Genomic DNA, 27834 nt, shown 5'->3' with positions numbered 1-27834 from the left:
GTAACAATCGGAAATATTATTTCTAATCAAATGTTTATTTATTTCAAATCAATGTTCTATTGTTGCATATGACTAATGAACTATAGTATTATTTGCGTATATAATTCTATTTCCTAATTAAATATTCTAGATGGTAAGGTTATTTATTTCAATTTGCAATAACCACATAAACGTATTTTTATGTAAGTATAAAATTAAATATTTTATGTGTTTTAAAGCGTCGAAGTTCGGCACCAAGCCAAATTGCAAAGCGTCAAATAGGCTCCTATGAAGACATAAATGAGAGGGAACTAAAGCAAAAATGTGCCTCAAAAACTAATTGCAGAATCAAGGAAAATGAGTGTGTTAGTTTTATAAAATCATCATCGACATACAGTGCAGAACATGTAAGGATAGATTATATAAATATCAAGTAAATTACATTATTTAAAGTTTTTAAATATTCTATTGTTGCTCACCTATACAAGTCGTATTCTTGTTATCATCACTGCAATTTCACCATCTGTATTGATTCATGTTAAATACTTTGGTTTATATATCCCGGCAGAAAAACTCTTTTTGTCACATATAAGACACTAAAAATAATAAACATTTTAAAAGTTAGCTTGTTATCATTTATTTTATTTGGTTAAATTTATTTTTAATTTGAATTATAATGAGAATATTGCTGAATGTTTTTGTTTAATATCAACAGATTTGAAATTTATTTGTGTAGAAAAATATAATTCTCAATTTATTTGAAAATATTTACTTTAATGGAAATTTATTCTTCATTATTTTTTTACAGGAAACCATTATTCGGAGTATATTATCAAGACCTTTTAAGATACCTATACCTAATTATGAAGGCTCCATAACCAATAGATCTTTAGGATTAAAAAAATCTACTTTTAGAAGGCCTTTGCACGATCCGTACGCTCCAAATGCATTAGTGTTATTTGCCCCACCAGAAGTAACTCACCATGACAAACTAAAATCCAATAAGTAATATAATTACATTTTATAAAAGTGTAAAGAAAGCAAATGTTAATATTTTGCGAAGAAAAAAATATAAAAAGTATATTTGCATGTATAATATATATATATATATATATATATATATATATATATATATATATATATATATATATAATATAATCGCATATGATTAGCAATTGATAACCTGTTTTTTGGCATTTTAAATACTTAAATTACAAACCCATTGCTGCTAAGATATTACTCAGGAATAGAATGAACATACAAAAGTAAAAATAAATAAAACTTTTTTTTATTTAAAGAACAAACAAAAAAATACTTTTTATATACATTTTATCAATATTATAAGTTTCGATTTAATATTTCTTTTATTGTTTGGTTTAGAAACTTTCATGCTCCTTTACAGAGCATTTAAATAAAAATTTTTCATTATTTATGTCCTATTGCTAAAATTTGATTTCAGTGAAAATACACTTGTCCATGTTGTTGTTGATCCTGTACTTGGAAATATATTGAGACCTCATCAACGTGAAGGTGTAACATTTATGTACAATTGTGTCACGGGTGTTCAGATAGAAGGAATGTATGGTTGCATTATGGCTGATGAAATGGGGTACGTATTATCACATTCATTATTTTGATATGAATTATGTGTTTGCTTATTGTAGTTTATGATTGTTATTAAAAAGCTTTGATTTGATTTAGGTATTAGAATGGTGCTATTGAAGATATTTTAAAATTTATTTAAATTGAAGTTTTAGATAACGGTTCATTTAGTTAATCGCTTTACTAAATATGCTACTGTTACTTCTACATTACTCTCCGAACCATTCTTATTAAACGCTGACCCTTTCTTTCTTCTCAATTCAAATCAATGCATGCACTATAGATATTGTATTCCTTCCACAGTACTCTTGTTAATCGTGTTTATATTCCAATCAAGAATTCTTTTTAATTTTTCTTTGTTTTTTCTTATTAATGTATAATTTATACATCTCTTATTAGTTATTAATTTTAATATTATTTATTATGTAAAACTATCGTTCCGAATTAAAGTTAAAATTACGATTATTATTATTAATCAAATAATTTTTATGCATCTTCCAATTAGAATTATTTAATAAATAAATAAATTAATTGCTTACCTATTTAATTTTCTGAATACTGCAGTTTGGGCAAAACATTGCAATGTATAACACTATTATGGACTTTACTACGTCAAGGGCCCGATTGTAAGCCTACAATTCATAAAGCTATTATTGTTTGTCCAAGCAGTTTAGTAAAGGTAAAAATAAATAAATATTCTTGTTTTTATAATAAAATTATAATAATATGTCATTTACAGAATTGGTATAATGAGATAAATAAATGGTTGGGTGTTCGAATTCAAAGTTTAGTAATGGACGGTGGCGCTAAGGAACAGGCACAAAATCAACTGAAGCAATTTATGGCTTCTAAAGGACCACGTATGGCGGTGGTTCCAATTTTAATTATATCCTATGAAACATTTAGAATTAATAGTGAAATATTGAATAATTCTGAAGTTGGTCTTGTGCTGTGTGATGAGGTAATTCCACTTAAATCATTTACCATTTCAAAATTAAACTGAATAATTTTGTGTAGATAATGATAATAGTTGTAAATTTAAATAATTAAGTAATATTAAACCCATTTTTGTTATGTTTTATTACATTTATAGGGTCATCGACTTAAAAATAGTGAAAATCAAACATACACTGCTTTAATGGGCCTACAATGTAAAAGACGTGTTTTGTTATCTGGTACACCAATTCAAAATGATCTTTTAGAATATTTTAGTCTTGTTCACTTTGTTAATGCTGGATATTTAGGATCAGCACAGGTAAATATTAATATGATGTATTTTAATATTCCATTTCTAACGACATAATATAACTTAAGTTATACTTTTTATAGGATTTTAAAAAGAAGTTTGAAAATCCTATACTTCGAGGCCAAGACTCATTGTCCACACCATCTGAAAGATTGAAGGCAGCAGAATGTCTGACTATGTTAACACAAATGGTTAACCAATGTTTAATTCGTAGAACAAGTCAACTTTTAACAAAATATTTGCCGGTGAAATTTGAACATGTCATATGTGTAAATATGACTCCTTTGCAGACTGCTCTTTATAAAAGTTTCTTAAGTTCGGAGAAAGTGAAACAAACCATGACTTGTGAGTATCAATGGGACTAGAAATTGTATTTATATTATTTCAGCAACATTTCAATATTGAACGGAATCAATGTAATTTTAGATGACAAAGAAGTCAAACCTACTATAACAGCTTTAGCAAATATAACATTTTTGAAAAAACTTTGTAACCACCCAGATTTAATTTATGATAAAATTGTTGAAAGAGCAGATGGGTTTGAAAATGCATATAAATTACTTCCAGCAAACTATAATAGACAGTAAGTGATTTTTATATGTTCAAAATAAAATTTACAAGCTATATTAGCTATGAATATTTTAGTGAAATTATGCCAGAACTGTCTGGAAAGTTGATGCTTTTAGATTGTATGTTAGCTAATATCAAAACAAACACAGATGACAAAATCGTCCTCATATCAAACTATACTCAGACACTTGATCTCTTTGAAAAATTATGTAAGAAGAGGTAAACAACAAAGTCTATATGTATCTGATTCATAATCAAGATGTTATTATATATGTATATATAAATATCTACAGGGGTCATGATTATGTGCGTTTGGATGGTACAATGTCTATAAAGAAAAGGGGGAAAATAGTGGAAAAATTTAATTTAAAAGAATCTAAGGAATTTATTTTTATGTTGAGTTCAAAAGCTGGTGGATGTGGTCTTAACCTAATTGGTGCAAATAGGTATCAATGTAGTCTCATTATCAGACCCCACACATTTATTAATCCTATTATGCATTTTCTAGATTAGTTATGTTCGATCCTGATTGGAATCCTGCTAATGATGAACAAGCTATGGCTCGAGTTTGGAGAGATGGTCAGAAAAAACCTTGCTTTCTTTATAGGATGTTAGCAGTAAGTGGAAATTTTGAAACTATCATATTGAAATATAATAAGCAATACATTATTATAATTTAAAATTTTTTTGAAGACTGGAACTATAGAAGAAAAAATTTTTCAACGACAAGCACATAAGAAAGCTTTATCAAATAGTGTTGTTGACAATGAAGAATGCTTAAGACATTTTTCAAGGGAAGATTTAAGAGATCTTTTTAAATTAGAGGAACAAACATTATCAGATACACATAATAAGTAATAAATTAGTATTTCTAATTGCTTTAAATTATTGTATTCATACATAATTGAATAATTTCAGATTTAAATGTAATCGATGTATAAATAATATACAAGTGAAGCTTCCCCCGGAAGACTCAGATTGCATGTCAGATTTATCTCAATGGTATCATTGTGCTGATAAGAAGGGGCTGGCGGATATGGTAAATATTTCTAATTCAGTTTTTTTCAAATAACTTCTAATGTAATGCATTGTCAATATTGTTCTTATATAGCTATTAAATATGCTGGATAACTGTATATGTTTCACTTCATCATAAATAACCCTTTCATTATTATATTTACTGGGCTTTTAATTTCACCTTCATAACTTTCATTCAAATATTTAAATTGTTATTACAGGTTCTAAAACAATGTTGGGATATGGCAAAATATATTTCATTTGTATTTCATCATCGTTCAAATCAAGTTGAAGCAAAACAAATAATTAAAGTAGAAACAAATGATGATATTAATGAAGATTCAGTTACAGAAGAAGAAAATATGAGTGAATAAATATGTAAATGTTGTAAAATGTATATAAAACAGTTCAATTACAAATTTTTATTTTAGTATTTAATTATATATCTTCAATCCCAGTGAATAAATGGTCAAGTAGAATTCTGATCAAAATGAGTTAACTGCCCTAATACGGATAGATGATGGTAGTTTTTATCAATCTTTGTTTTCATTGAGCATATATAGATATATCGAATACTCTATATATGCATAATTAAGTTAAACGAGGAGCAACTGTCAATACAGTTGACAATTAAGTATTCATGCTCAATGAATTGTAATCAATTCTCCTTACCCATTTAGACACCAGTATTTATATGGGTGATTACCTCTCTAATTCAAGTTACTCAGTTATGTATATTGAATGGTATCAAGTTAAATATTTGTTGAGCTGCTCGTACAGCATGCATTTAAACTAGCAGAAATCATACCATTTTCTGGTTTTTATTGTTTTACTCTAAATTTTTCAATAATAACATTTTCTTATATAAACATCATTAATAATTTATAATTTTTTTCATTTATGTTATTCTCTTCAATAAATTAATCTGTTCTCACATTTGTTGATTTTAGTATATTAGCATTTTACAATCCTGATTAATTGCGCCTAAGTTTTGATGAAACTTGTCAGCACACTTTAGTACATATTTTTTAAAAGAGCAACTCTCAAAATCGACCAATTTGAAAAAATTTAAATTCATAGTTCAACAAAAAGTCTTCATTCTTGAAAATTTAGGGCAATTGTGTTAATGTTTTTGATAAGGTCTAGAATTATATATTCACGATTTGGGTTTTTTGGTATTTTTGCAATCTTCACATAGTAGAAGATATCATGCCCTTTGTTGATACTGTTTTTATCAATAGCGATGAAACAGAATTCGACAAAACGACTCTGAATAAAGTTCCGTTTTTAAAATTTGTTTATATAGTTTGCAATTACGGTTTGGTTTTGGTGAAGATTTTTTGAATTAGCGTCATGATGTTTCAGTCTTTTTAACATCACATTTTATCGATTTCACCAACAAAAGTAGAACTGCAATATATATTTTGCGGATAGAATATACCTAGAGTTTTAATTTTAAATTGATTTTGTTCGTGTGCATTTACTTTCATAAATACAAAGTCAAATTTTATTTTAATTACAACAGGCTTTAACAAAACATCAATTTTATGGTAATACACGTGTGTTGTGTTTAATGTTAAATAGTGCTGTGTTCATTGTTCGTGTTTAATAGACGATGTCAGCAATCCATTCGTTGAACAAAAAAGTACTTTTTTATTCGACGAATGAGCTGCTAGTTACTTTGAAATATGTTTCAACGTCGAAAAAACTATCAAGATATATATATATATATATATATATATATATATGTATGTATATAGAATTTTGTGATATGAGTGGAACGAATATTAAATGTTAAATAGGAACAATACAACACTCAGATTTTTAACACACACTGTATTTGTTAATTACAGACGTTTCGAGACCATGGTATGCCTCATCTTCAGTGTAATTTCAAAACAGTTACTTATATACTACACATTCTTTAATATTTTATTTAAATTACATTTAATTTTTGAAAATACAAAACACATACAGAAATATTTTTTATTATCTATTTTTTCGCATTGTAATAAAAGACTCAGGCAGCATAAATTACAATGCGAAAAAATAGATAATAAAAAATTTAAAAGTACACTGGTGGATCATGCTAATATCAACAACCATAAGTTTGATTTTGATAATCCCCAAATCGTATTCCATGAAAAAGACTTATTTAAACGGAGCATGGCCGAATCAATGTTAATAGTTCGGACTAACAATAGCGTAAATCTGAGAACCGACAAATATTTTACACGACTCTTATATAAACATCATTACTAATTTATCTTTTTTTTCATTTATCTTATTCTCTTCAATAAATTAATCTGTTTTCACATTTGTTGATTTTAGTATACGAGCGCGCACTCCATTTGTTTACATTATAACAATACTCATCCTGTCTCTTCATCTCGATACTTAAGATTTGTTTAAAATATTTCTGTATGTTTCACATGTTTTAGTGCTGTGTCAAGCTCTGCAAGTGATAGTTGGTGTTTTTTGCATTTTCAAAAATTAAATGTAATTTAAATAGAATATTAAAGAATGTGTAGTGTCCCACCACATTTTTGTCAAAAGTCTTGTAAAACAGTTGAGTGGTGATTTTTGAAAATTTCAAACATTTCCATCTATATTGTTCTCAGACAATATACTGACTGATCAGTTTATTGTCTATTGTCTGTTCTGACAGAAAAGCACCAGGAAGAGGGCGGTGAACAGTTTATTGTGAAACATGTCAAAATCAACCCGCCATGCAGGTTTTAAATATTGTTTTAAATGTTACCATTCTTATGAGATGATCAAAAATAAATTGATATTATTAAACTATGTCCTTCAATGACCACAAATTTTTATCAAACAAATTGCATAACATACACAATGAAATCAAGTTTAGAGTAGATTGTTTTGAAATCGGTCCCGTAAGGGTTAATTTAGAAATATGAACAAACATCACTCTTTTTTGCACTAATTTATTGAATAATATTAATTTTACAAACGTTTCGTGTCTAGGTTTGTCTCATCATCAGTGTACTATAATTTAAAATCTAAAATATGAATGTAGCATTATATATATATATATATATATATATATATATATATATATATATATATATGAGGCAATAAATAAAAAAACAGATTTATAAATAAATTTTAATTCCAAATGTTTTGACATAAAATTTAATGTCATCATCAGTGTCATAAAAGTTACCACTACACGTCATAAAAGTTACCACTAACATTGATACTCTAACCCGTCAATAATCAAAAAAAAAATTTTTTATGAATAGAAACAAAAATGTAGAAAAAGTGAAGGTATTTTTGCAAACAAACTTATAGCTATAGTGTCCGAGGCCTATATATATATATATATATATATATATATATATATATATATATATATATATTCTGAGTGGATAATAGATATTAATTTGGAAATTTATATATATATATATATATATATATATATATATATATATATATATATATATATAATGTATGTAATATAATGTAAATTGAATACTATTAAAATTACTGAACTACATAATTTCTACTTATATTTTGAATCCATTTCAAGTATTATTTACAATTATCAAGCTCCATAAAACACATTTATACATAATATTGTCATAAAAATATGATAAAATGATTGGTAAAATATTTTAAAATAAAAATTAAAATTAAAATTTCTTAAAATTAATTTCTTATATTCATAACTATGTTTGAATTTTACTATGTCAAACTATGGGTTTCTAATACCAAGAGCTTGTTCCAGCTCAGCTCGTTTCTGTTGAACCTTAGTATAGAAGTACCGACTGACTGCCTCTGTGGTCCATGATTGATAGTAAAATTCAGCTCTTCGTTCCTCCTCAGGGTTTCCAACAATGTCTGTCATTGTCTTAAGATTGAAACAAATATTTGTATAAACATTCAGAGGGTTATATAAATTTTTATACGAAATAACATTACATTTTGAAAACATTAGCTCAATTGCATAGTTACAATATATTACCTTGAGATCTCTGGTTTGACTCACTATCCATTTGTTAATAAACTGCTGTGGATCTTGAGAAAAACTTAAAAAGAACTCTCTGTTAGTTTTTAATTGATTAATAGTATCTACTGTTTCATGTATTTTTCCATCTAAACCTTGAATTTCCTGCTGGCTAGCAGTACTGCAATGTAAATAATACAAGAATAAAAAAGATGCTTGAATAAATAAAATACACAATCAATTATAATTATGTAATATTAAATATTTTGTATGGTCATTTATTAGCACCATCATCATTTCATCAAATATACAATAAGATAGCGCAAAAAATTGGTGGCATCTGTATGAAGATGTATAAAATGCATTGATGCTTTTTCAAATGCAAGAAATTAGATTTAACTTTAAATTAATTATCTTTAAAAATTCCTCACAACATAATAATAAACATTAAAGTACCTTAAAAGAAAATTATTCATTTGAGTTTTTAAAGTATCATCAACTTCAACATCAATATCATAACAAGCAGTTTGCTTGCTCTCAGCACCTCCTTCAACTGATATAACATGATTTATAACAATCGGATCTGGCGGATGCAAGAGTGGATTTAAACGCTGTGGAATTTCAGCAAACTTCATTTTTTGACATGCAAATATTTGCTCTAAATATTTATCACAAACAATATACCTAAATAAATATAAAAACATTAGTAATGGTGTTCTCTACACTTTCATGAAAATATTTACCTATATATATATATATATATATATATATATATATATATATATATATATATATATATATATATATATATAGATATATATATATATACTTTTAGAAAAAAGAAATGTTCACTTTAATCACCTTAATTATTTTTTTAAAAGTTCTTAATATAATAAATTTATTAACTATAATTAAATACTCACTCCCTTTCATGAGAATCTTGCAATTTGTGCGTTTTTATATACTGCCATAATGCTGATATAATAACAGGACGCGTTTGAGTATGAACCCCTAATAATCGTGCTAAACGAGGATCCAATTTAAATTGGAGAGGTTGATAGTCCAGTAACAATAGAATCGTACAACGTACATTGCGATCACCAGGACGTTTAACCTACAAGAGAATATATAAGCAAATAATTTTAAATACATATATGTTATCAATAAAAAAATTACAATTTTAAGCACACACACACAAACACACACACACACATATATATATATATAAATATATATATATACATATGTGTGTATATATAATATACACAAATAAAAGAAAAAATAGAATTATAATATAATAAAATATAATAAAACTATATACCCACTTGAAATCCATCAGTTTCTTGAGTTTGTAAAGTTCTATGCCATTCAACGAGATGATTATCAGGCCCATACAACTCTTTGTCAAGCTCTATCACTAAGGATTTGAAAAATGATGAAAACTTGCGTTTAACCTAAAAGTATATATGTAGTTTGAGAAATAAAATCGAACTACTTAGTATTGGTATTTTGCCTTGAGGCAAGTTACATAAACTTCCCGATATGTGTAAATAAACAACTTAATACAAAATAATTTATGAGCGATTATAAGCATTCTGAGTGGATTTATTACACATAATTGAAAACGAACAATCACGTCAACTCGGAATATTTTTTAAAAACAAATTTTCAAAAATGAATAATTTTTTTTATAATTGAATCAGTTTCCGTAGAACTTTAATGGTTTAGTACGACGAAGTACTCTATGGTTATACCAAGTAAATCATCTAATTTTAATTTTAACAAATGTCAAAAAAACTACTCATTTTCCCAAGCTTTGATAAATTTTTAAAATTAAACTACTTGTCGTAAGGCCGTAATACTTCAGTAAGTTCTATATCACCATGATATATATCAGTTTATCATCAGAACAGTTTTTGATTTTTTAACACTTTCCACTCGGGAGCCTGACTGCTCGACGGTGCGCTGCGCTCGGTATATTATATCTCTCAACTCGGAATTTTTTTTGTATCGGATTTTGAAATGAACTTAATAGTGAATTAATTTCAGAAATATGAAAAAAAAAATCACATGTTGTAAGTTTAGTTCGCGACGACACGATTTGCCGCCGGAGTGGCGGCATCCGAGTGGAACGGTACAACGTATCATGCCGCCGCTGCGGCGGCATTCGAGCGCAACGGTAAAATGACCATGCCGCCGGTGCGGCGGCATCCGAGTCGAAAGGGTTAATATCGATTCGATAGTATGAGCTTAAATGTGGACGAAAAGTTTAATACTTTTATCCAAATTTCTAAGGAACGGCTCGGCCGATTGTCGCACAAAACTGACAAGCGATAGTCCTCATTGAGAAACATCAAATGGTTTTTAAATTTCTGAAATCGGTTCAGGTGTTTTTGAGCAAACGTCGATAAAAGGTCTAATTTTGACAAACGCCAAAAAAACGATACTAATTTTTGCAAACTTTGATAAATTTTTAAAATTAAACGACTTGTCGTAGGGCCGTATTTTAGACACGTATTTCAGGATTTTGCTGAAAAATTTTTTTTACGAAAATATTTACGGTAAAAAAATGGATGATTTGCTCAATTTCTAAAAACATCCTAAATTATATATCTTCAGTTGTACTTATCGGATCAGTATTATTTTTATTTTATGTTACTCATACAGAAGTGAACTTTATAATAATTAATAAAAAAAAAAATAGTTTAGTCTATTTTCTTAACAATAAAAATCCTTAAATGTTTTTAGAAAGGTTTTACCTACACTTCCTCCAACTTGAATCGAATGAAAAAAAAATCATATTTTTTCTTCTTTTTTCAGCAAAATCCTGAAATACGTATCAGATGATTTTATGTATAATATCTGTAAAAAAAAGTTCAGACAATTGTAAAATGTGACATTTTATTTTTCCCAAAATCCGTGCGATTTGTAAAAGAATGACCCATATGTTGAAAAATATGGGCACATAGACAATCATATATACATACACATATGCGCGCACATACAATATATAAAATACCTTGTTAGGATCACTCTTTGTATCTTCCAATAGACGACCTTCAACTCGTAACTCCCAAGAGGCGACTGTACCATCGCCACCTTCCACACCTTCATTTACATCTTTGCAAGGATAAAAGGTGTTAGATATAAATATTCTCAACTTTCGTTTCTGTTTCATTGGCCTTTTCAATGCTTCTTGAATATCTAATCGTTTTCTCATAATTGTTGCATCTAACTTTCTTTCAAATGCAAGGAGATCCATATATGCCTGTGATTCAGGCACTAAATCTCTAACTTTCTGCGGCAGAATTTTATCAGCTAGTTTTTTCTTTTTTTTAGCTGCATTGTGAGAGAAATCCCTAAAAAGCAATAAATGTATTGCATTAATAAAAATATGTTTAAAAAAAATCCAGTATATGTCATACTAAACATTTTTTTTAATTACAATATTTGTTACAACTGTTAAATAATTTAACATGTAGTAACAATAATGAACAATAACAAATTTAAATAAAAAGAAGGCAAAATACAGGATAGTATTTAAGGTATATGTACACTATTCCGGGATAGTACATTATTAGGGGAGTCTTTCATTTTGATCGCAAAATAAGAAAACGGTCAATAAATAATAATTTTATTCAATAGCACATCAATTATAATTTGAATCGTAATAAAATAGTACGATTTTCGAATTTAAATATTAGTTTTTAAAGCCGTAAAAAGCTTTTGAAAGCATCGGTTGTAACCCGATAGCCATTTCGTACTAGCTTGTTAGCGAGTTAGGTTATGTGACGGTTCCATTGCTTAAGGTTTTTATTCGATTCCGATAAGCTTAATCGATTCAAATGTGTGGAATTTTTGATCAGTAATAATAAGAGATTAGTTTTATAGATAATCGAGCATATATTTGTCAAGAAATTGTCAATTTCATGACTCCCGCAATTAGGTACACACAACTGAACCAGTGAATGTAATTCCGTGAGTATCTTTTATTTTCTTCTGTTCTTAAATTCGGCGGTGTTTCTGGTGTTATTAAGTTTGTTAATGACTACAGAATACTGTAACGTAATTACGGTATATGTTTTTTTAAATTATTAACCCTAGTAATTGAGTTTGAAATGACTACTGTTTCGTAAGAAAGTACACGATTTACCCCACTTATTTGCATTGTTCCAATATACCTAGAACATTGTAGTAATGAGAGAATCATTTATTTCTACCTTTTCATCTATGATCAATTATTTCTCTTATATAAATTGAATAAAAATACAGGTATACCCCGTATAGCGCACGGTACTTATAGGGCCGCGGATTCACTACGGCGCTGGTATGTATGCATGTATGCAGAGATCTAGGGACATTCCAGTAAACACGAAAGTTTTAATCCGATTAAGCTTTTGGAATATAATATAACCATTATATAACCTTACATATTATTAAAACGAACATACATCGTAAGTTATTAAATCAATATGAATTGCAATTACTCGAAAATAAGTTGCCGAGGATACTCTTCAATGCAGTAACTTTCTAATAGTCTAATACAGTTTATTAAATATTATTAAAATTACATTCAATATCAGTAAACTTATTTGGGTATGATTTTAAATCAGTCTTTCAGTTTTTGAAAGAACGATGGCTCCAATTAAATATTCACCCAAAACCCTGGAAAAAGCTTTCCACGACTCCCCGCATTATATTCGCGAGCACAATTTTATCACGGAATTAGGGACAAACGCGTGGTTCAGCAAAATACGGATTATTTCTATAAATGACGTTCGACGACAAAAAATCTTGTTTTATAATAATCTTAAAGGTCTAATTAATAAAATTAAACAGATTTAGTTCGTCCACTTTCCTATTTTCTCTAAACTTCGTCTTTAAAGTCAAACGTTCCTTAGCAACCCGTAATATTGTACGTTTACCTTACATTAAAATGATATCCGTAGTATGATAATTTAATATAAAACTAGTGGGGTGTATGGTATCGTGCCTTAAGGCAAATTGCTGGAACTTCCCGTTCCGTAACGAAATGATCGAGGAATATTAAATGTTTTAAAATAGATTATTATAAATATTGTAACATTGGCGAATATTTATAAGAATTATATAAACTAAATTGTAAAATTGAAATTATTTGTTTAAAGTATATTAGTACAGAATTAAAATAAATATCTGTATTATTTTCGATATACAAAAAAAAATTTTTTGGAAAAAATTAAAAAAAAAAAAATTTTTTAAGCAAAAATTTTTTTTTTCCAAAATCAATTACTTTGTTAAAACAAGCAGAAAGTTTTCGGAATCATTCAAATCGGACGCTTAGTTCTCTTAAAAACTGCCATTTTTTGCACATTTAGCTCTGTATCTCCGAAACCGCTGGACCTGCCTTTGCCAAAAACTAATCAGCACATCTCCCTATCAATAGGAATCGAACGTTGTTTGAACCATTCAAATCGGTCGATCCGTGCGCCCGAAAACGTAGACAAAAAATTGTATCCACACATACATCCACACTCACTCACACACACATCCTTTGTTTCTGAGGTATGCCAAAATGTTCAAAAACCTTCAAAACGTCGAGAAATGTAAAAATTTTCAATTTCGATTTTCGGCCCATTATAATAACTTACCCTACGGGAAGTTAATAAACGCAAATAATAATAATAAAATTAATAAATAAAATGAATAATACTAAGCAATATGGTTTTGTTTTATTAAGTAGAACTTTTATTCGGAACACATTTGACGTGCTTGAGTAATAAAATTTTCAGTAAGTATAATACAAACTAGAGATGGACTTATCATATCCGAATCGGTTAGAATTTGACTCCGCTTCAGGAAGGAGTTAATATCCGCTTAACAACTCCACGACTCCAACAACTTTGAAACCGAAATACTCGAAACAAATGTGTTCTATAGTGCGTTGTTTATGTATCTAAGGATTTGTCAAATCCCATGAATTACTTAAAATGAAATTTCATGAATAAATATCAAACTAGCTGTAAGTGGAATTCTGTCTTAAGGCAATTAGGGCATTGTGCCTTAAGGCAAATTGCTGGAACTTCCCGTACCAAAACTTATTTTTTTTAAAATCGATTAACACTTTTGAAAAAAATTTACTTAAAAAAAATAGATTTTTGAGAAACTATAAATTTGACAAAAAATTACTTTTTTTTTGAAAAAAAAAATTTATTTGAAAAAAAAATTTTTTTTTGAGAAAAAAAATTTTTTTTTGAAAACAAAAAAATTTTTTGAAAAAAAAAGGTTTTCTTCGTTTTGACATATTTTGGAAATTCTGAACTTTTTTTCAAAGCAATCGCACTGCTTGAACTGCATTAGAGACAAAATGTCAAAGCTCGCAAATGCCGCGCCGCCGTCTAACGCATAAGCATTGGTACGGAACCCATAGAAATGTAAAAAAAAATATACTTATTGTTAAAATCTCTATAAAATATCTGATAATTTGATGTGCATATGTCTAATGATCATTTTTAACCGCCAAATGGCATTTTTTTTACCTTTTTCATTAGATCTCCGAAACCGCTAGACCTGCCTTCATGAAAATTTGATCAATTCTACATCTTGTCAATACAAGTAAAATGTTTTTTGAATTATTCAAATCGGACGTTTCGTTCTCTTAAAAACGAAGGTACCGTTTTTGGCACTTTTTGCCCCGTATCTTTGGAACGGCTAGACCTGCCTTCGCCAAAAACTAATCAGCACGTTTCCTTATCAATACGAATCGAATGTTTTTTGAATTATTCAAATCGGTTGATCCGTGTTCCCGAGATCGTCGACGAAAATTTGTATCCGCACATACATACACACACGTACATACATACACACACACATACACACACACACACACACACACATACATCCATTTTTTCTAAGGTATGCCAAAATGTTCAAAAACCTCTGAAACGTAAAGATATATAAAAATTTTCATTTTCGATTTTTTTGCGATTACTATAACTTACCCTACGGGAAGTTAATAAAATAATTTTTCTAAAAAAATCACAAATAAATGACGGATTGTAAAATTTTTCGTTCGACCAAATGATCGACTCAATGACTCGTAATTCTAGCAGTGTTGAACAAAGTAAAAACGCAAAACTTGATAATCAAAATCAATTTAGTTTCTTTTGATGACAAAATAATTGATTTTTTGGATTAATTTTATATAAAAATAATGTAGTAAACTTTGTAATAAAAGCAAAACATAAAATTTTCATCAAATAATAATACTTCTGCTTTCTAAATTTTTCTTCTGCTATTTTAATTCGAGAATTCGTATTATATCTGGTAGTTCGATTAGCATATTATTACTTTTACACAATTATATAATTCTGTGAAAGTAATAATACTAAATATTTTTGCTGCTTAACCCTCCGTCGGGCGCAGTCGATCTGACAGATACAGGGCCAGCATTTTAGCATGTTTCTTCATAATTTGATGTCATCGAGACCTCCAGATCTCAGTAGCCTCGTTATTTTATATCTACTATTTATTCGTCCATATTACATTGTCTTTGAACTTCGCATATTTTACCAGTAACAATTTTGTTTAAAAAAACGCACTAAGCCAAATTCTATTTGACGTACAAAATGACAAAAACACTAACAATAAGTTTTTACTATCCTAATTGTTTATATAGTCTTTGTATAAGCATTCCAATATAATCTGACAATTTTTTTAATATAATTAATTAAATTATTCATTTCAGAAAAAGAAAGGTTTGTGCGTCTAGCATTTTGAGCGCATGTACGGATTTTTATATTTTGCTATATCATGAAAATAATATTGTTCTAATATATATTTTGTTTTTGTTTACAGATGATATACATATTCAGCATTGTAAAAACGCAAATTAAATAAAAATATATAAAACTATAAGCCTTCTGTCAATATACTTATAATCTGTATCTGCGAGATACACTGCGCCCGATTCTGTACATATTTGGACTGCGCCCGACGGAGGGTTAAATACTATTGATATCACTGATAAATTTTGCTCTATAGTATTGTTATTTCAGGCTATGGAAAAACCATATTAAATGTATTTCGTTTCGTGTATTTTTCGGTATGTATATTCCCGATTGCCGTCATTTACAGCCAAATATTGTCGTAGTTAGAAATATGAATCCTTACTATTCAATAAATTATACATTTGAGCTATTCACACTTGAACACAATTTCATTATTATGTATCTTAGAAGTGATATTTTTGTATTTTTTGGAAAATACAAATGGCATTATTTTGACTCTTATACCTAAAAGGTCATAAAACTGCCTGTGAGACGAGAAAGCGACCGCTTTCTTCTCAAAGCAAATCTGTAAATGTCTGCACGAGTTAACAGATTTAATACCAGTTAAGAAAGTCGGATATAACAAAATCTCCGACACAACTCCGCTCGGATTCACTCCGAGGAGGAGTTGTATCGGAGTAATTACTCCGGAGTGAGTTACCATCTCTAATACAAACACTGCCAATGAGCCTATTAAATTAAATGGTGAAAATACAATAATGAACTGATACAGTAATGATTGTCAACACTACGGGATTCGAACTTTGAAATAAAATGCTGAGAAAACCATAGCCCAATCTCGACTAATTTATGTCGTAAATTCGTAATGTTAGTAATATTATATATGCATTTATAATTTTGATACATTTTCCAAATTTTGAAGTTCTGGTGTAAATCGCTTATTAGGCAAACAATGAATAAATATTTGCTTGATAAGGTGACCACATTTTTTTTAAGTCAAAACCGGGGCGACAATTTTTAGTTGTGATAATCCGGGGCGGGATGAGGGTGTTGTTTTTATGGCAAATAACATAGTACTTGTTATTTTCAAACCATATTTAAGGATACAATAAATAAAAAAGAAGTTTTTTTTTTTTAAATTATCCTTTTTAATTCAGAATTGCTGACTTACATTATTCGATTATGTTATATTATACTATTCTCCAACTTATGATGTTATAATATTTTATATATAAATAAAATATTTTATATTTTTCGATCAAGATGTTTTTTTCGCTTTGTTTAGCCTTGTATTAAAATTCTGTTTAATTTTCTTCATAATTAACTTAAAAAAATAACATTTGTTCGTTAAGACTATCACCCTGTTTCGGCTTGGCGTCAAGATCTGGGACATCTTGTGTGTGTATATATAAGCTTTTTAGATTTGTTGTTCGACGTTGAGACATTTTCTTGTAATTTTAAAGTTGTATTAAATTTTCGTGAAGTTGAATATAAAAGTTAAAATTATTAATGTGAAAGGCTATTTTATCCGGAATTTTGTATTCGGCAATATTGCCATTCATAACGTATTGATATATATAAGCATGTCTTGTAACATTATGTATCATTTTCAGATATTTGTTGCGTAGTTGTAATTTTATTATGAAGTAATTACAAAGATTCAATTTAAACCAATACTTTTCGAAAGCTGGCAATCTGGGACTGTGCCGGCGGGGACGTAAGGTCACTTTATTTGTAAATATAATAGTAACGAGAAAACTGAGATGCACTAAACTTGATAATGTAATGTAATCTTGAATACAATCAAATCGCTAGCATAAACATTCGAAACTAGAATTTCAAAGATTTTTTTTTTGCAAATATCTCAAGATATCTACCTATTTGAATACTGAACATTCTATTATCAGGCCTTCTTAGATGGTCTGTCATACTATTATAAGTATATTTTTTCTTCAAGCTATTGTGAGTTGCATTACATAATATTAGTGTTAGACTTAGTATAGTTTTAGTTTTGTATTTTATTGTAATTCAAGGCCGTGCCTGTGTATGTGTAACTTTTGTGGTTTTTCTACGTTTCTAGTCATTCTGAATCGTTTGAGATCAAATTTGAAAAAAAGTGTGTAGATGAGCCGATTTTTGAAAAACGGTTAAATCAATTTCAAAAATTTAAAAGTCATCTGATGTAACTAGATAACGACTACTGTCTGTCAGTTTTGTAAAACAATTGTCCAAGCCGTTTCTAATCAACAAAAAAGTGTACAAGTTTTCGTACACGTTTTACCCAAAAATCGTGCATCGTTTTTAAACATTCAGAAACTGTTTGAAAGATATAATTTGGGAATCGTGCTGATTAGTTTTAAGAGATCTAATTGTTTCTTCGTATTTAATTGTCAAATATTTTTTACGATGATATTTATAGAACTTTTATGGCTATATATCATGATCTCAAATATAACTAAATATTTCGACCCTACGACAAGTCGTTTTAATTTTCAAAATATTATCAAAGTTTGAAAAAATGAACAGCACTTTTTTACGTGAGGTAAAATTTCATCGACGTTTCCTTAGAAATGCGCAACCCTTTTTGAAAATTCGATGAAATTCAATAAGCACTCGTGTTGCTTAATTTTGCCTCACGATCGGCCCAGCCGTTTTTTTTAGAATCGTCAAAAAAGCGTCAAATTTTTCGACCATGTTATAGCCTAAATTCGTGAACGATTTTAAAAACTCAAAAACGATTACAAAGAAACAACTTGAGAATCGTGCTGATCGGTCGAGTCGTTTCTCAGTTACTGATTAACCATTTTTTTTTGCGATTTTGAATCCTGTTCTTAATGAACATATTACACGTTTATTTCTTGTTCAATAATATTTAATTTTTAAACCATTTATAAAAAATAACTAACACGTTTAGAAAATTTGTACAAAATTGAATAATCTGCGATAGCTTTTCAAATTGCAATGAACTCATGAATTAATATATTTTTTATAGTTAAGTCGATTATTTATACATGTTACAAAAATCATACATCTTGCTTTAAGGCAAAGTTGCCACTTACACCAAGTTTATACACTCATTAATGATTTGGAAACAAAGCTTTCATTCGCCGCTTTTTAATTCGATCTCGCCTTTAATACGGCCGCCTTTGACTGATTTTGAAACGGTCGTCTTTTAACTCAGCGGACTTTCAATACGGCTGCAAACGAATCCAGCGGACTTTTAGTTTGGCCGCCTCTTAATCCAGCGGTCTTTCAGTTGAACCGCCTTTTAATTCAGTGGACTTTCAATACGACCGCTTTTTATTACGGCCGCCTTCGAATTTGTTCTTTTTTTAATTTGGCCGCCTGCGTGCGGTGCACGCACTGCCAGACACGGTTCTACTGTAATTAATGCAATTAAGAAAATTTCTTTACTGCAATGAGTCTAATCCTGTTTACGAAATATATGAAATATATAAAGTATATGATGTTTCAGATCAGTAAACGTCAATCAGTAAAAATTTGCCAAAATGTGCAATAAAATTAGAAGGTTTAATTTTTATATGTACATATTATAAAAGGACGAAAATGCATAATGGGAATATATATATTATGTTAAAAATATATGGTCACCCAGTATATTTTATATATTAATTTTTTCGTGATATGTTAACAATTTGTATATTTATAATACCCCGCATAGAATTTGTTCGGACGGGAAGCAGTGCCTGATGCGGGGTACTACTATTAAGCCGGCCACAGACGTAACTGTATAACTGCGCAACCTGCGACTTGCACATGTATTCTGTAGCGTCTGTGGGGTGTTTTTTGCGCAACTTGATAGACTGGTGCAAGCGAGTTGGCATGAGCACTTTTCAATTATTTTAATTGCGCAATCGTTCAAGTCGGCAAGTTCATTCGTTGGCCGCGTGTGGCAGCACATATCTCGTTTCTATTTTACTTTGTAGCGAATTCATAATGCAAGTTTATGAAGTTATCGACAATTAAAAGTTATAAAATTAGCCCTATGAACACTTTGAATTCTCTTCTGATGCAGTAAATATATAAATTAATAAAAAAAGATATATTTTTAGGTTATGTTTTGACATTTATTATTTGACATTTGTGGATGTGCTTGCGCAAGTACTTGAACATAAACTTGAACCGTCTGTGGGCGCTGTGAAAATACGCCTGGTTGCGCATTCATTCAGTTGCACAAGTATACAGTTACGTCTGTGGCCGGCTTTAGCGTTACGCGCGGGTGTACTGGCTCTGGTTTGTTCAATTTTTCAATGCGTTCCACAAATTTGATTTGAACAATATTTGCAATACTAAAAGAAAAAACAATAAGCTTTCGAATAACGCTAATAAGAAAGTAATTAACTATAACGAAACGAACCACCAACGAAGAACGCAATACATCGTTTTTCTAGATCCTTAATGTATATGCACTCAAACAACAGTAAATAAAGTTATGAAATGTATGTCGATGACATAGATGCGGTTCGGGTAAAAAAAAACAAGTGAACCTTTACAGTTGCAAAGGTGTAATAAATAAAAGTGATAATAAATAAATTATATTAACCGTCTTAATGTCAAATTTTTTGATAATATATATAAAAAATGCCAAGAATAATTACTCTTTTTTTGATACATTTTGGAGTAAGAGAAAGTAATGTGTAACTATTACAAAATTGTTTCAATTTTCTTTTTTTTTTCAACATCATATTCTAGTTAGTTTATTTTATGAAAATATAGGCCAAAAATCAAACAATATTTTACAAAATCAATCTTATAAACACTAACAAAAACCGCACAAATTCACAAAAGATAAATTGCCATTGTACTGATGAATATATAGGTATCTTTGTTAAAAAGTGCTCATAAAATTTGTCATTCAAAGGTACCAGAACAAAATTCTGCGTATCCTTACTAATGCGCCTGGGTATATTTCAAACTTTTGCCTACATAAGGATTTGAAAATCTCAACAGTCAACGAAATGATCAAGATTAGAAGTTCATCTTTAAACAATAAATTAATCCAGCATACAAATCCTACTATTCAAGCGATTCACAGACCATTAAGAAGATTGAGCAAGAAATGGCCTTCCGATCTACCAAACACCTAGCCCAATGTCTGCACGCGCCCTGACGTAGTACGCGGCATACATCATCACGTCATAGTTCATTTATGTTATTATTTTTGTATTACTGTTTGTATTTTATTTTTATTTTAACTTTTTTTCATTTTATATTCAATTTATTGCATTTTTTTGTATTTTTGAATTATTTTTTTGCTCATATCAATTTTGTAAATAAGACAATAATGTCTTGATTAACAAAAATAAATTGTAACAAAAAAAAAAAAAAAAAAAAAAAAATGTATTTGGCATTGGGTGAATAATGTTACTTTTAGTTTAAAAAATATTGAACATTAATTAAAAATGAGAATTTGGATGTGTTTTTGGGTGAAATTTTAAGAAAAAAAAGCAAATAAACATATTTTTATATTTAGGCAATAACTAGAAAATATTTTGAACTTATATTGATAATTGGTGGCTGATATATGTCATGGGCTATGATGTTTGCTGTTTGGTTTTTGCAGTTTAATTACTGCTGATTTTCTTATAAGCTCATATTATATATTGGGATACAGTATGAGATATTTCACTCAAAGATGCATCCACTACAGCTCAATAATCAACAATCACTAAAAATATGTGCGCTATTTCATACCTTAACTAGATGTAAACAAAATCACATTTTTGTTTATTTATATATATATAATCAGGTACCGCTAGTAATATATAAACATAATGTACAATGATTATAACAAAACTGCTACTTAGATACTTAGTAATTCGTAATACACAACATATACGATAACAATATTTTTAATTCATTTTAATAGCTGTAACATTGTGACTCATTGATTACTTACGATTTTGGTTGTGCTTGGGCTAGTGTGTTCCTGCTATCATTTGATCTTTTCCCTCCGGAAGAATTTGAAATTGCACCAGACCTTACATTACTTTGATACGGAGATGGTGCTGCTCTTTGCATTACAGAATTGCCAGCATTGTTTGTCGGACCACTTGGCCCTACAGCTGGGGGCGGAGTAAAACTTGTTCTTTGCTATATAAATGTCAGAACTATCAATAAAAATTCATACAACTTGTTACAAAATTACTTGTTAATCTTACTGGAAAGTTTGGCCCTGCATATTGACGAATGTTTGAATTTTGTGGAGGTGGATATCTATTTTGTGTAGGACTGGCTGTATTGGCTGTCACTCCCGCAACAGGAAATCTTTGCGCCATAATAACTTAACTTAAATGCATTCAGAAAAATACCTTAAACGGTATCAATGATTTTCACAATTCATAATTAAAATAGGTAAAAATGCATAACCTTATAAACTAATAATACATCGAAATGATTTTGCAGTTGTATAATAACGATATTCTTTGAAGTTGGATAAACACGAATATTAAAACTTAAAACTAGGCATTTTGGCGTCTATATAGTTTTTGCTTGACTCCAAAATGTCGACAGTGTTAGTCTTGCCTGATGTGAAAAATGCTTTTTTGTTGGTGTTAAAATGAGCTGTGAGATGGCCGTCGCTGTCAACATGGGGGGTAAACATAGAACAAATACGATTTATTTTGTATGAGTGTTTTCAGCATATAACAGATGACACTAATGTGCTTCAAATTCAGTGTTTGTTTTGAACAGTCTCTCTAGATATAGAACACGTACTTTAAAGGTTTAAGTAGCAATTATATCACTTTTTTTAAGTAGCAATTATGTATATTGAAACATATCTTTTTTGAATAAAAAAATATTTAATTTTTTCTCTTCATATCTTTTTTATGACATGTTATATATATATATATATATATATATATATATATATATAATATACATATATATATATATATATATTTATATAATTAAAACTAAGGGTAAATTTACGTGTTACGGTTGGTGGTGACCTCTATGAAGTGCTGAAAGAATTAAAATTGATGTAATTTCAAAGCGCCCGTGTTTACCACCTATTTGCGATATCCAACCTAAATTACTCTTTGGGCCAAAATTTAGGAATATACAAAGCACTGGGCCCATAGACCTTGTACAATGTATTGTATAAGGTCTATGACTGGGCCGCAACAAATCTGGAAAAACTAGTGGTGCGTGGCATCGCGCCTTAAGGCAATTTGATGAAACTTCTCGTACCGTAATTCCAAACTTTTAAAAGCTTTAATATTTTTGAAAACTTTGAAAAAATTAGATTTTTGAGAATCTTGAAATTTTTGAAAAAAATTGACTTTTTTGAAAAAAATGTTTTTCTTTGTATTTTAAAACTGTTTGAAAATTCTTTTTTTTTTTCAAAATAATCGTAATATGAACATTTTTTCGGACATAATTCCCCACGATTACAAGCATATGGACTTATAGACTGGTGAGTGACTCGTGAACTAGTGTTGCCCACTCAACCATAGAGGAGCCGCTAGTCTCCCGTTGTCCGTTGCGTTGACAATTATTTGTCGTTATCTGTCAAGCGCTATCCATAGAATATCATATCGACATCTATTCATATCTATTTTTTTCGTTTGGAGCTGACTTAGTATTCAGACTTCTATATTAGCCCCTTGTATTAGCCTTTACAAAAATGATTTTATTTATTTAAATTGAAAATTATAATTAGTGCGATTGTTGATTATCATGGGGCCGCACAAAAATTGCCATCCCTAGACATAATAATAGTCCCTTGATCATGTTTAGATCTTATCTATGCCCTAGACAATGTTAGAATTCCTAGACAATATTAGATATTAGTATTATTACTAGATATTATTAGTTAGAATTGGTTAGAATATAAGTTTACGGTTAAGTACAAGCACATAAGTTTGAATATATATATATATATATATATATATATATATATATATATTTTGTATGATTCTGAATTTGATGTTGACATATGTATTAACAAAGTCTAATAATCGGGCATAACATCAATAAAAAACATGAATTTCTTTCAAAAATTTATTTTAAATCCATACGTTTCGGCTCTAATCCTAGCCTTCATTTAGTGGAAAAATTAGTAGATCTTAGTGTTAAAATGGTTAAATTCCAATTTAACACTAAGATCTACTAATTTTTCCACTGAATGAAGGCTAGGATTATAGCCGAAACGTATGGATTTAAAATAAATTTTTGAAAGAAATTCATGTTTTTTATTGATGTTATGCCCGATTATTAGACTTTGTTAATATATAATATATATATTATATATATATATATATATGTGTGTGTACAATGAAGAATATGTAGCTCCGGTAGCTCGATCATTTAGTTCCATACTCATTGCAAAATGGGCTTTCTCATACTGTTAATACTTGTAACTGCTTCTAATATGGTAGTCATTAACATTGGTATCTTCAGTAAATAATTCATTTTCATTTTGAACCCTTTTGCTTGGAGCGTCAATAAAGATCCTAGACAATATAATAATGATGATGACACAAGATATATCACTCTTTTATATACGATTTGGTGAAATAGTTGAGAATTTCAGGTGAATTTTTACACACTTCTTAGCGGATTCCAACTTCCATGGAAAAAAACAATGAAAATAAGAAGTTTTTAACAAGTAATCATTTTTATAAAAATAAAATCACATGAAAATGGACAATTCATTTATTGGTCATAACTGAAAGTTTCTTTGCACCAGTCATTCTACAAATATTAATAAATTAAATTTTATATTTGATAATAAAGACATTACATCACATAGTTTTAATTTGATTTTTTATGACTTCTTTCAGTATAGAAAAAATCATATCCACAAAAAAATAATAGAAGAACAAATGTACATTCATGTCCTATACTGAATTATTACATGATCTGTTAGAAGCAAACAGAATATGTATAATATAAATTATATTATTTAAATACAATATTTAAAAACAAAAATCAATAATTTCCAAAATTACAATTTTTCTAATCAAGATCACAATTAAAATAATTTGCTCATATTTACTATAAAAACATTATTTGTATGCAACTAAATATTGCCTTTGTAAAATCTACTTAAGTCTTCGTGTAGGTTCAGATGCTGTAGGAGGAGGCGGCGGCCCCCTCTTGTCAAGTTCTTCTAAATAGTTCATGACTATATTAGTCCTTTCAGTACCTAAATGTTCTAAAACTAAATACCTGCAAACAATAATATTGATTGAATAATTAATCAAATTTTTATTGATACAAGTATTCTCAAATCAACTAAATATCAAAATTACCTTTTATCCATGGTTAATAGGTTCTCAATTTCAGTTAAATGTTGTGGATTTTCTTTCACAGTGGCTAATGATTTATGTGTTATAAGTTTTGTTTCTTGCAACAGCTCCTTCAGAGCCACCTTTGCAAGACCAAGTTTATCCTTCATATAGTCTCTAAACTCTCGTTCACACTTTATAAAGAAGACAATATTTTTATCAATTAACTGAAGTTCACCATATATATATTCAACAAACGTTATGAAATTACAATTTAAATGGTTTTATTTTGGCATCTTGGATTTCATTACAAATCTATACCTATTTTTACACAAGCAAATATTTTTTGAAATAAACTAGCAAAAGGCATATGCAGGTTGCACTAAATGCTTTAAAATTCTAAGAAATAAAACATTAATTATATTTCTGTATATTCTGCCTGCTCACATTAAAATGAAAAATGAATAGAAGTAAAACATGCATCAATCATGAATTATCTCTCAAAGCTATGTTTAGTAAAACCTTATATAATTTACCAAATCAAATATGACACAAACCTTTTCACTTGAAGAAAACTTGGTGTATCTAGGATCTTCTTTGATTATCTTCTTCACTTCCTTCCAACTGCTAGTTAATGTTACCTGCTGCAGATCATCAAGCATTTCACGGAATTTATCACGTTTCTTCTTATTCAGTTGTTCCATATGCGTATCAAATAGCCGTTCCTTTTCTTCCCGATCAAGAAGATCAGCTAAAAATCCCATCGGTGATCTTTACGAAGAAGCCGTTTTGCCTCACGCCATGTTGGTTCACCGGTGCGTACCAAATCAGATAAAAGCGCCGTAAAATGCTGAAAATTATACAGACCTTAATTATGTAACTTATATTTTATATAATAATGTTAATATACACAATTAAAAACACTGATTATAGTACCATATAATATTTACATTATTTTCCATTTTTTAGTAAAGTTGATTGGTTCACCAATCCGTACCGAGGAAAAATTGTTTACGAGCTCTATATTAATTATCTCTCCTACAAATAGTATATAAATTTAAATTGCTACATTACTGGTTGTCAGAAGATACTTAACACATATTTATATTCATTCATAAATAGTTTATTTACAAAACTGCCTAAATCACTATAACAAATATACAGATTATGGTACCAGCTTAAAAAATCTACTGTTAAAAGGAGATATACAATTCTTATAGAAATAATAATAGCAAGTAATATTGAAACTATAATTACACTCACCTGCACGGCTTCATCCCGCTTGTGATGTTCTCTCTCCTTGTCCCTGTCTCTCATGTGAGTAGCTAGAGTTCTCTGCACTTCCTTCTCCCTCTCTCTTATGCTCTGCTCTGCCCGTGCTTTCTTTTCTCTTTCCTTTTGCTTTTCGTCTTCCTCTTCAGTCATACTGTTGTTGCTTAGTGTGCGCTCCTTATGAGATCCCTCTCCTTCACTCAGTTGCTCCCCAGAAGATAATACGGATGCTGAATCCGCACTCACATTTTTTTCATCCTTCTTACCCGATTCTTTTTTATTTTCATGTTTAGATGATGAATCCTTACGTTCTTTGCGCTCCTGTAAGTTAATATCAGTAAATAGAAACCATAAGCATATTCAATTACATTTTGGTAACCAATGCATAATTGAAAAGAAACTTTATCACAGCCACATGCAAAGCAGAAGGATGTGGCTTAATGCAAGAAGAACATTCATTTTAGTCAAATTGTAAAATTTAAAATACCTTGGACTCTTTTTCTCCTTTTCCTTCTCCTTTTCGCGTTTACGCTCATCTTGAGTATCCTACAATAATCTCTGAACCAATCTTCACGAGTGGCTGATGAATCCGCATTTTTATATCGTGGATCATTTTCTACTTTCTTCTTGACATCCGCCCATCTCGAGTGCCTATCTATATCCTTATGTTCTCTCAACATCATCAGGAAGTCCTTTTTAATCTAAAATAAGAAATGCGAAATAAAAAATATATTTCGATACTGGCGTTTTTGCAAAAGAGCATTCACATTTAAAATATCTTATTAAACTAAAAAACTTAAACTAAAAACACTAATTACTAAAAATCCAATATTAGCTGTAAAAAATTCTCATTAAACCTGAAAATCAGAGAATTATATGTAAGCTGAAAATAAGAGTATGTTAATTATTAATATTAATAAATTTAAATGTTATTTTATAGCCTTATATATAATAACAAATAATCAACAGCCATCCATATTCACTTTACTATTTCTATTATATATATATATATTATATAATATATATATATAATATATTAAAATAGAATAATTTGCAAAATATTCGAATTAAAAATGGGTAAAAGGAAAACATTCCCTATTGATTATAAGTGTCGACACTTCATGTGTGTCATCATTCAGCCATTCTAAATTA

At 29.0% G+C, this 27834-nt stretch overlaps 3 protein-coding genes across 3 annotated transcripts in view; 1 reads left to right on the top strand and 2 right to left on the bottom strand.

The window, feature by feature from the left end:
• On the top strand, window positions 1-4788 carry LOC113375192 (DNA repair and recombination protein RAD54-like). Its single transcript, XM_026615139.1, has 15 exons — window positions 1-133; window positions 219-386; window positions 788-984; window positions 1439-1588; window positions 2146-2260; window positions 2321-2542; window positions 2675-2836; window positions 2911-3172; window positions 3254-3410; window positions 3473-3616; window positions 3691-3843; window positions 3906-4014; window positions 4091-4251; window positions 4316-4436; window positions 4636-4788. Exons 1-15 carry the CDS (start codon window positions 131-133, stop codon window positions 4786-4788), a joined length of 2277 nt encoding a protein of 758 aa, XP_026470924.1. The 5' UTR covers window positions 1-130.
• A 3312-nt stretch (window positions 4789-8100) lies between these two features.
• Window positions 8101-22662, bottom strand: LOC113377007 (brahma-associated protein of 60 kDa-like). The gene is made up of 8 exons (XM_026617161.1): window positions 22336-22662; window positions 22074-22267; window positions 11404-11743; window positions 9710-9838; window positions 9308-9498; window positions 8841-9068; window positions 8403-8565; window positions 8101-8288 (listed from the first exon to the last, which is right to left on the bottom strand). Exons 1-8 carry the CDS (start codon window positions 22450-22452, stop codon window positions 8133-8135), a joined length of 1518 nt encoding a protein of 505 aa, XP_026472946.1. The 5' UTR covers window positions 22453-22662; the 3' UTR covers window positions 8101-8132.
• Window positions 22663-25171: 2509 nt separating this feature from the next.
• Window positions 25172-27834, bottom strand: part of LOC113375191 (transcription elongation regulator 1-like) — a 4439-nt gene continuing 1776 nt past the window's right edge. Inside the window, 7 exon segments of the mRNA XM_026615138.1 lie at window positions 25172-25351; window positions 25435-25604; window positions 25968-26165; window positions 26168-26260; window positions 26674-27003; window positions 27170-27198; window positions 27257-27383. Coding sequence (XP_026470923.1) covers window positions 25225-25351; window positions 25435-25604; window positions 25968-26165; window positions 26168-26260; window positions 26674-27003; window positions 27170-27198; window positions 27257-27383 — 1074 coding nt within the window. The 3' untranslated portion in view covers window positions 25172-25224.

Source organism: Ctenocephalides felis, unplaced genomic scaffold (assembly GCF_003426905.1).
Source record: "Ctenocephalides felis isolate EL2017-DRISC unplaced genomic scaffold, ASM342690v1 CF-g0.4_SCAFFOLD_01886, whole genome shotgun sequence".
NCBI lineage: Eukaryota > Metazoa > Arthropoda > Insecta > Siphonaptera > Pulicidae > Ctenocephalides > Ctenocephalides felis.
The sequence above is the reverse complement of the archived record's forward strand: the minus strand, read 5'-3'. Positions and strand labels throughout refer to the sequence as shown.

What these genes read in the sequence shown, in the direction of transcription:
- LOC113377007 (XM_026617161.1), bottom strand. Translation starts at nt 22,452, where the DNA reads ATGGCGCAAAGATTTCCTGTTGCGGGAGTGACAGCCAATACAGCCAGT. An exon ending in ATGCAGGGCCAAACTTTCCA is followed by an intron (nt 22,268 to 22,335) that starts GTAAGATTAACA and finishes ACATTTATATAG; the next exon opens with CAAAGAACAAGTTTTACTCC. An exon ending in GTCAAACCAGAGATCTCAAG is followed by an intron (nt 8,289 to 8,402) that starts GTAATATATTGT and finishes TTCAATCTTAAG; the next exon opens with ACAATGACAGACATTGTTGG.
- LOC113375192 (XM_026615139.1), top strand. An exon ending in GACAAACTAAAATCCAATAA is followed by an intron (nt 985 to 1,438) that starts GTAATATAATTA and finishes ATTTGATTTCAG; the next exon opens with TGAAAATACACTTGTCCATG. An exon ending in TTATCAGATACACATAATAA is followed by an intron (nt 4,252 to 4,315) that starts GTAATAAATTAG and finishes GAATAATTTCAG; the next exon opens with ATTTAAATGTAATCGATGTA.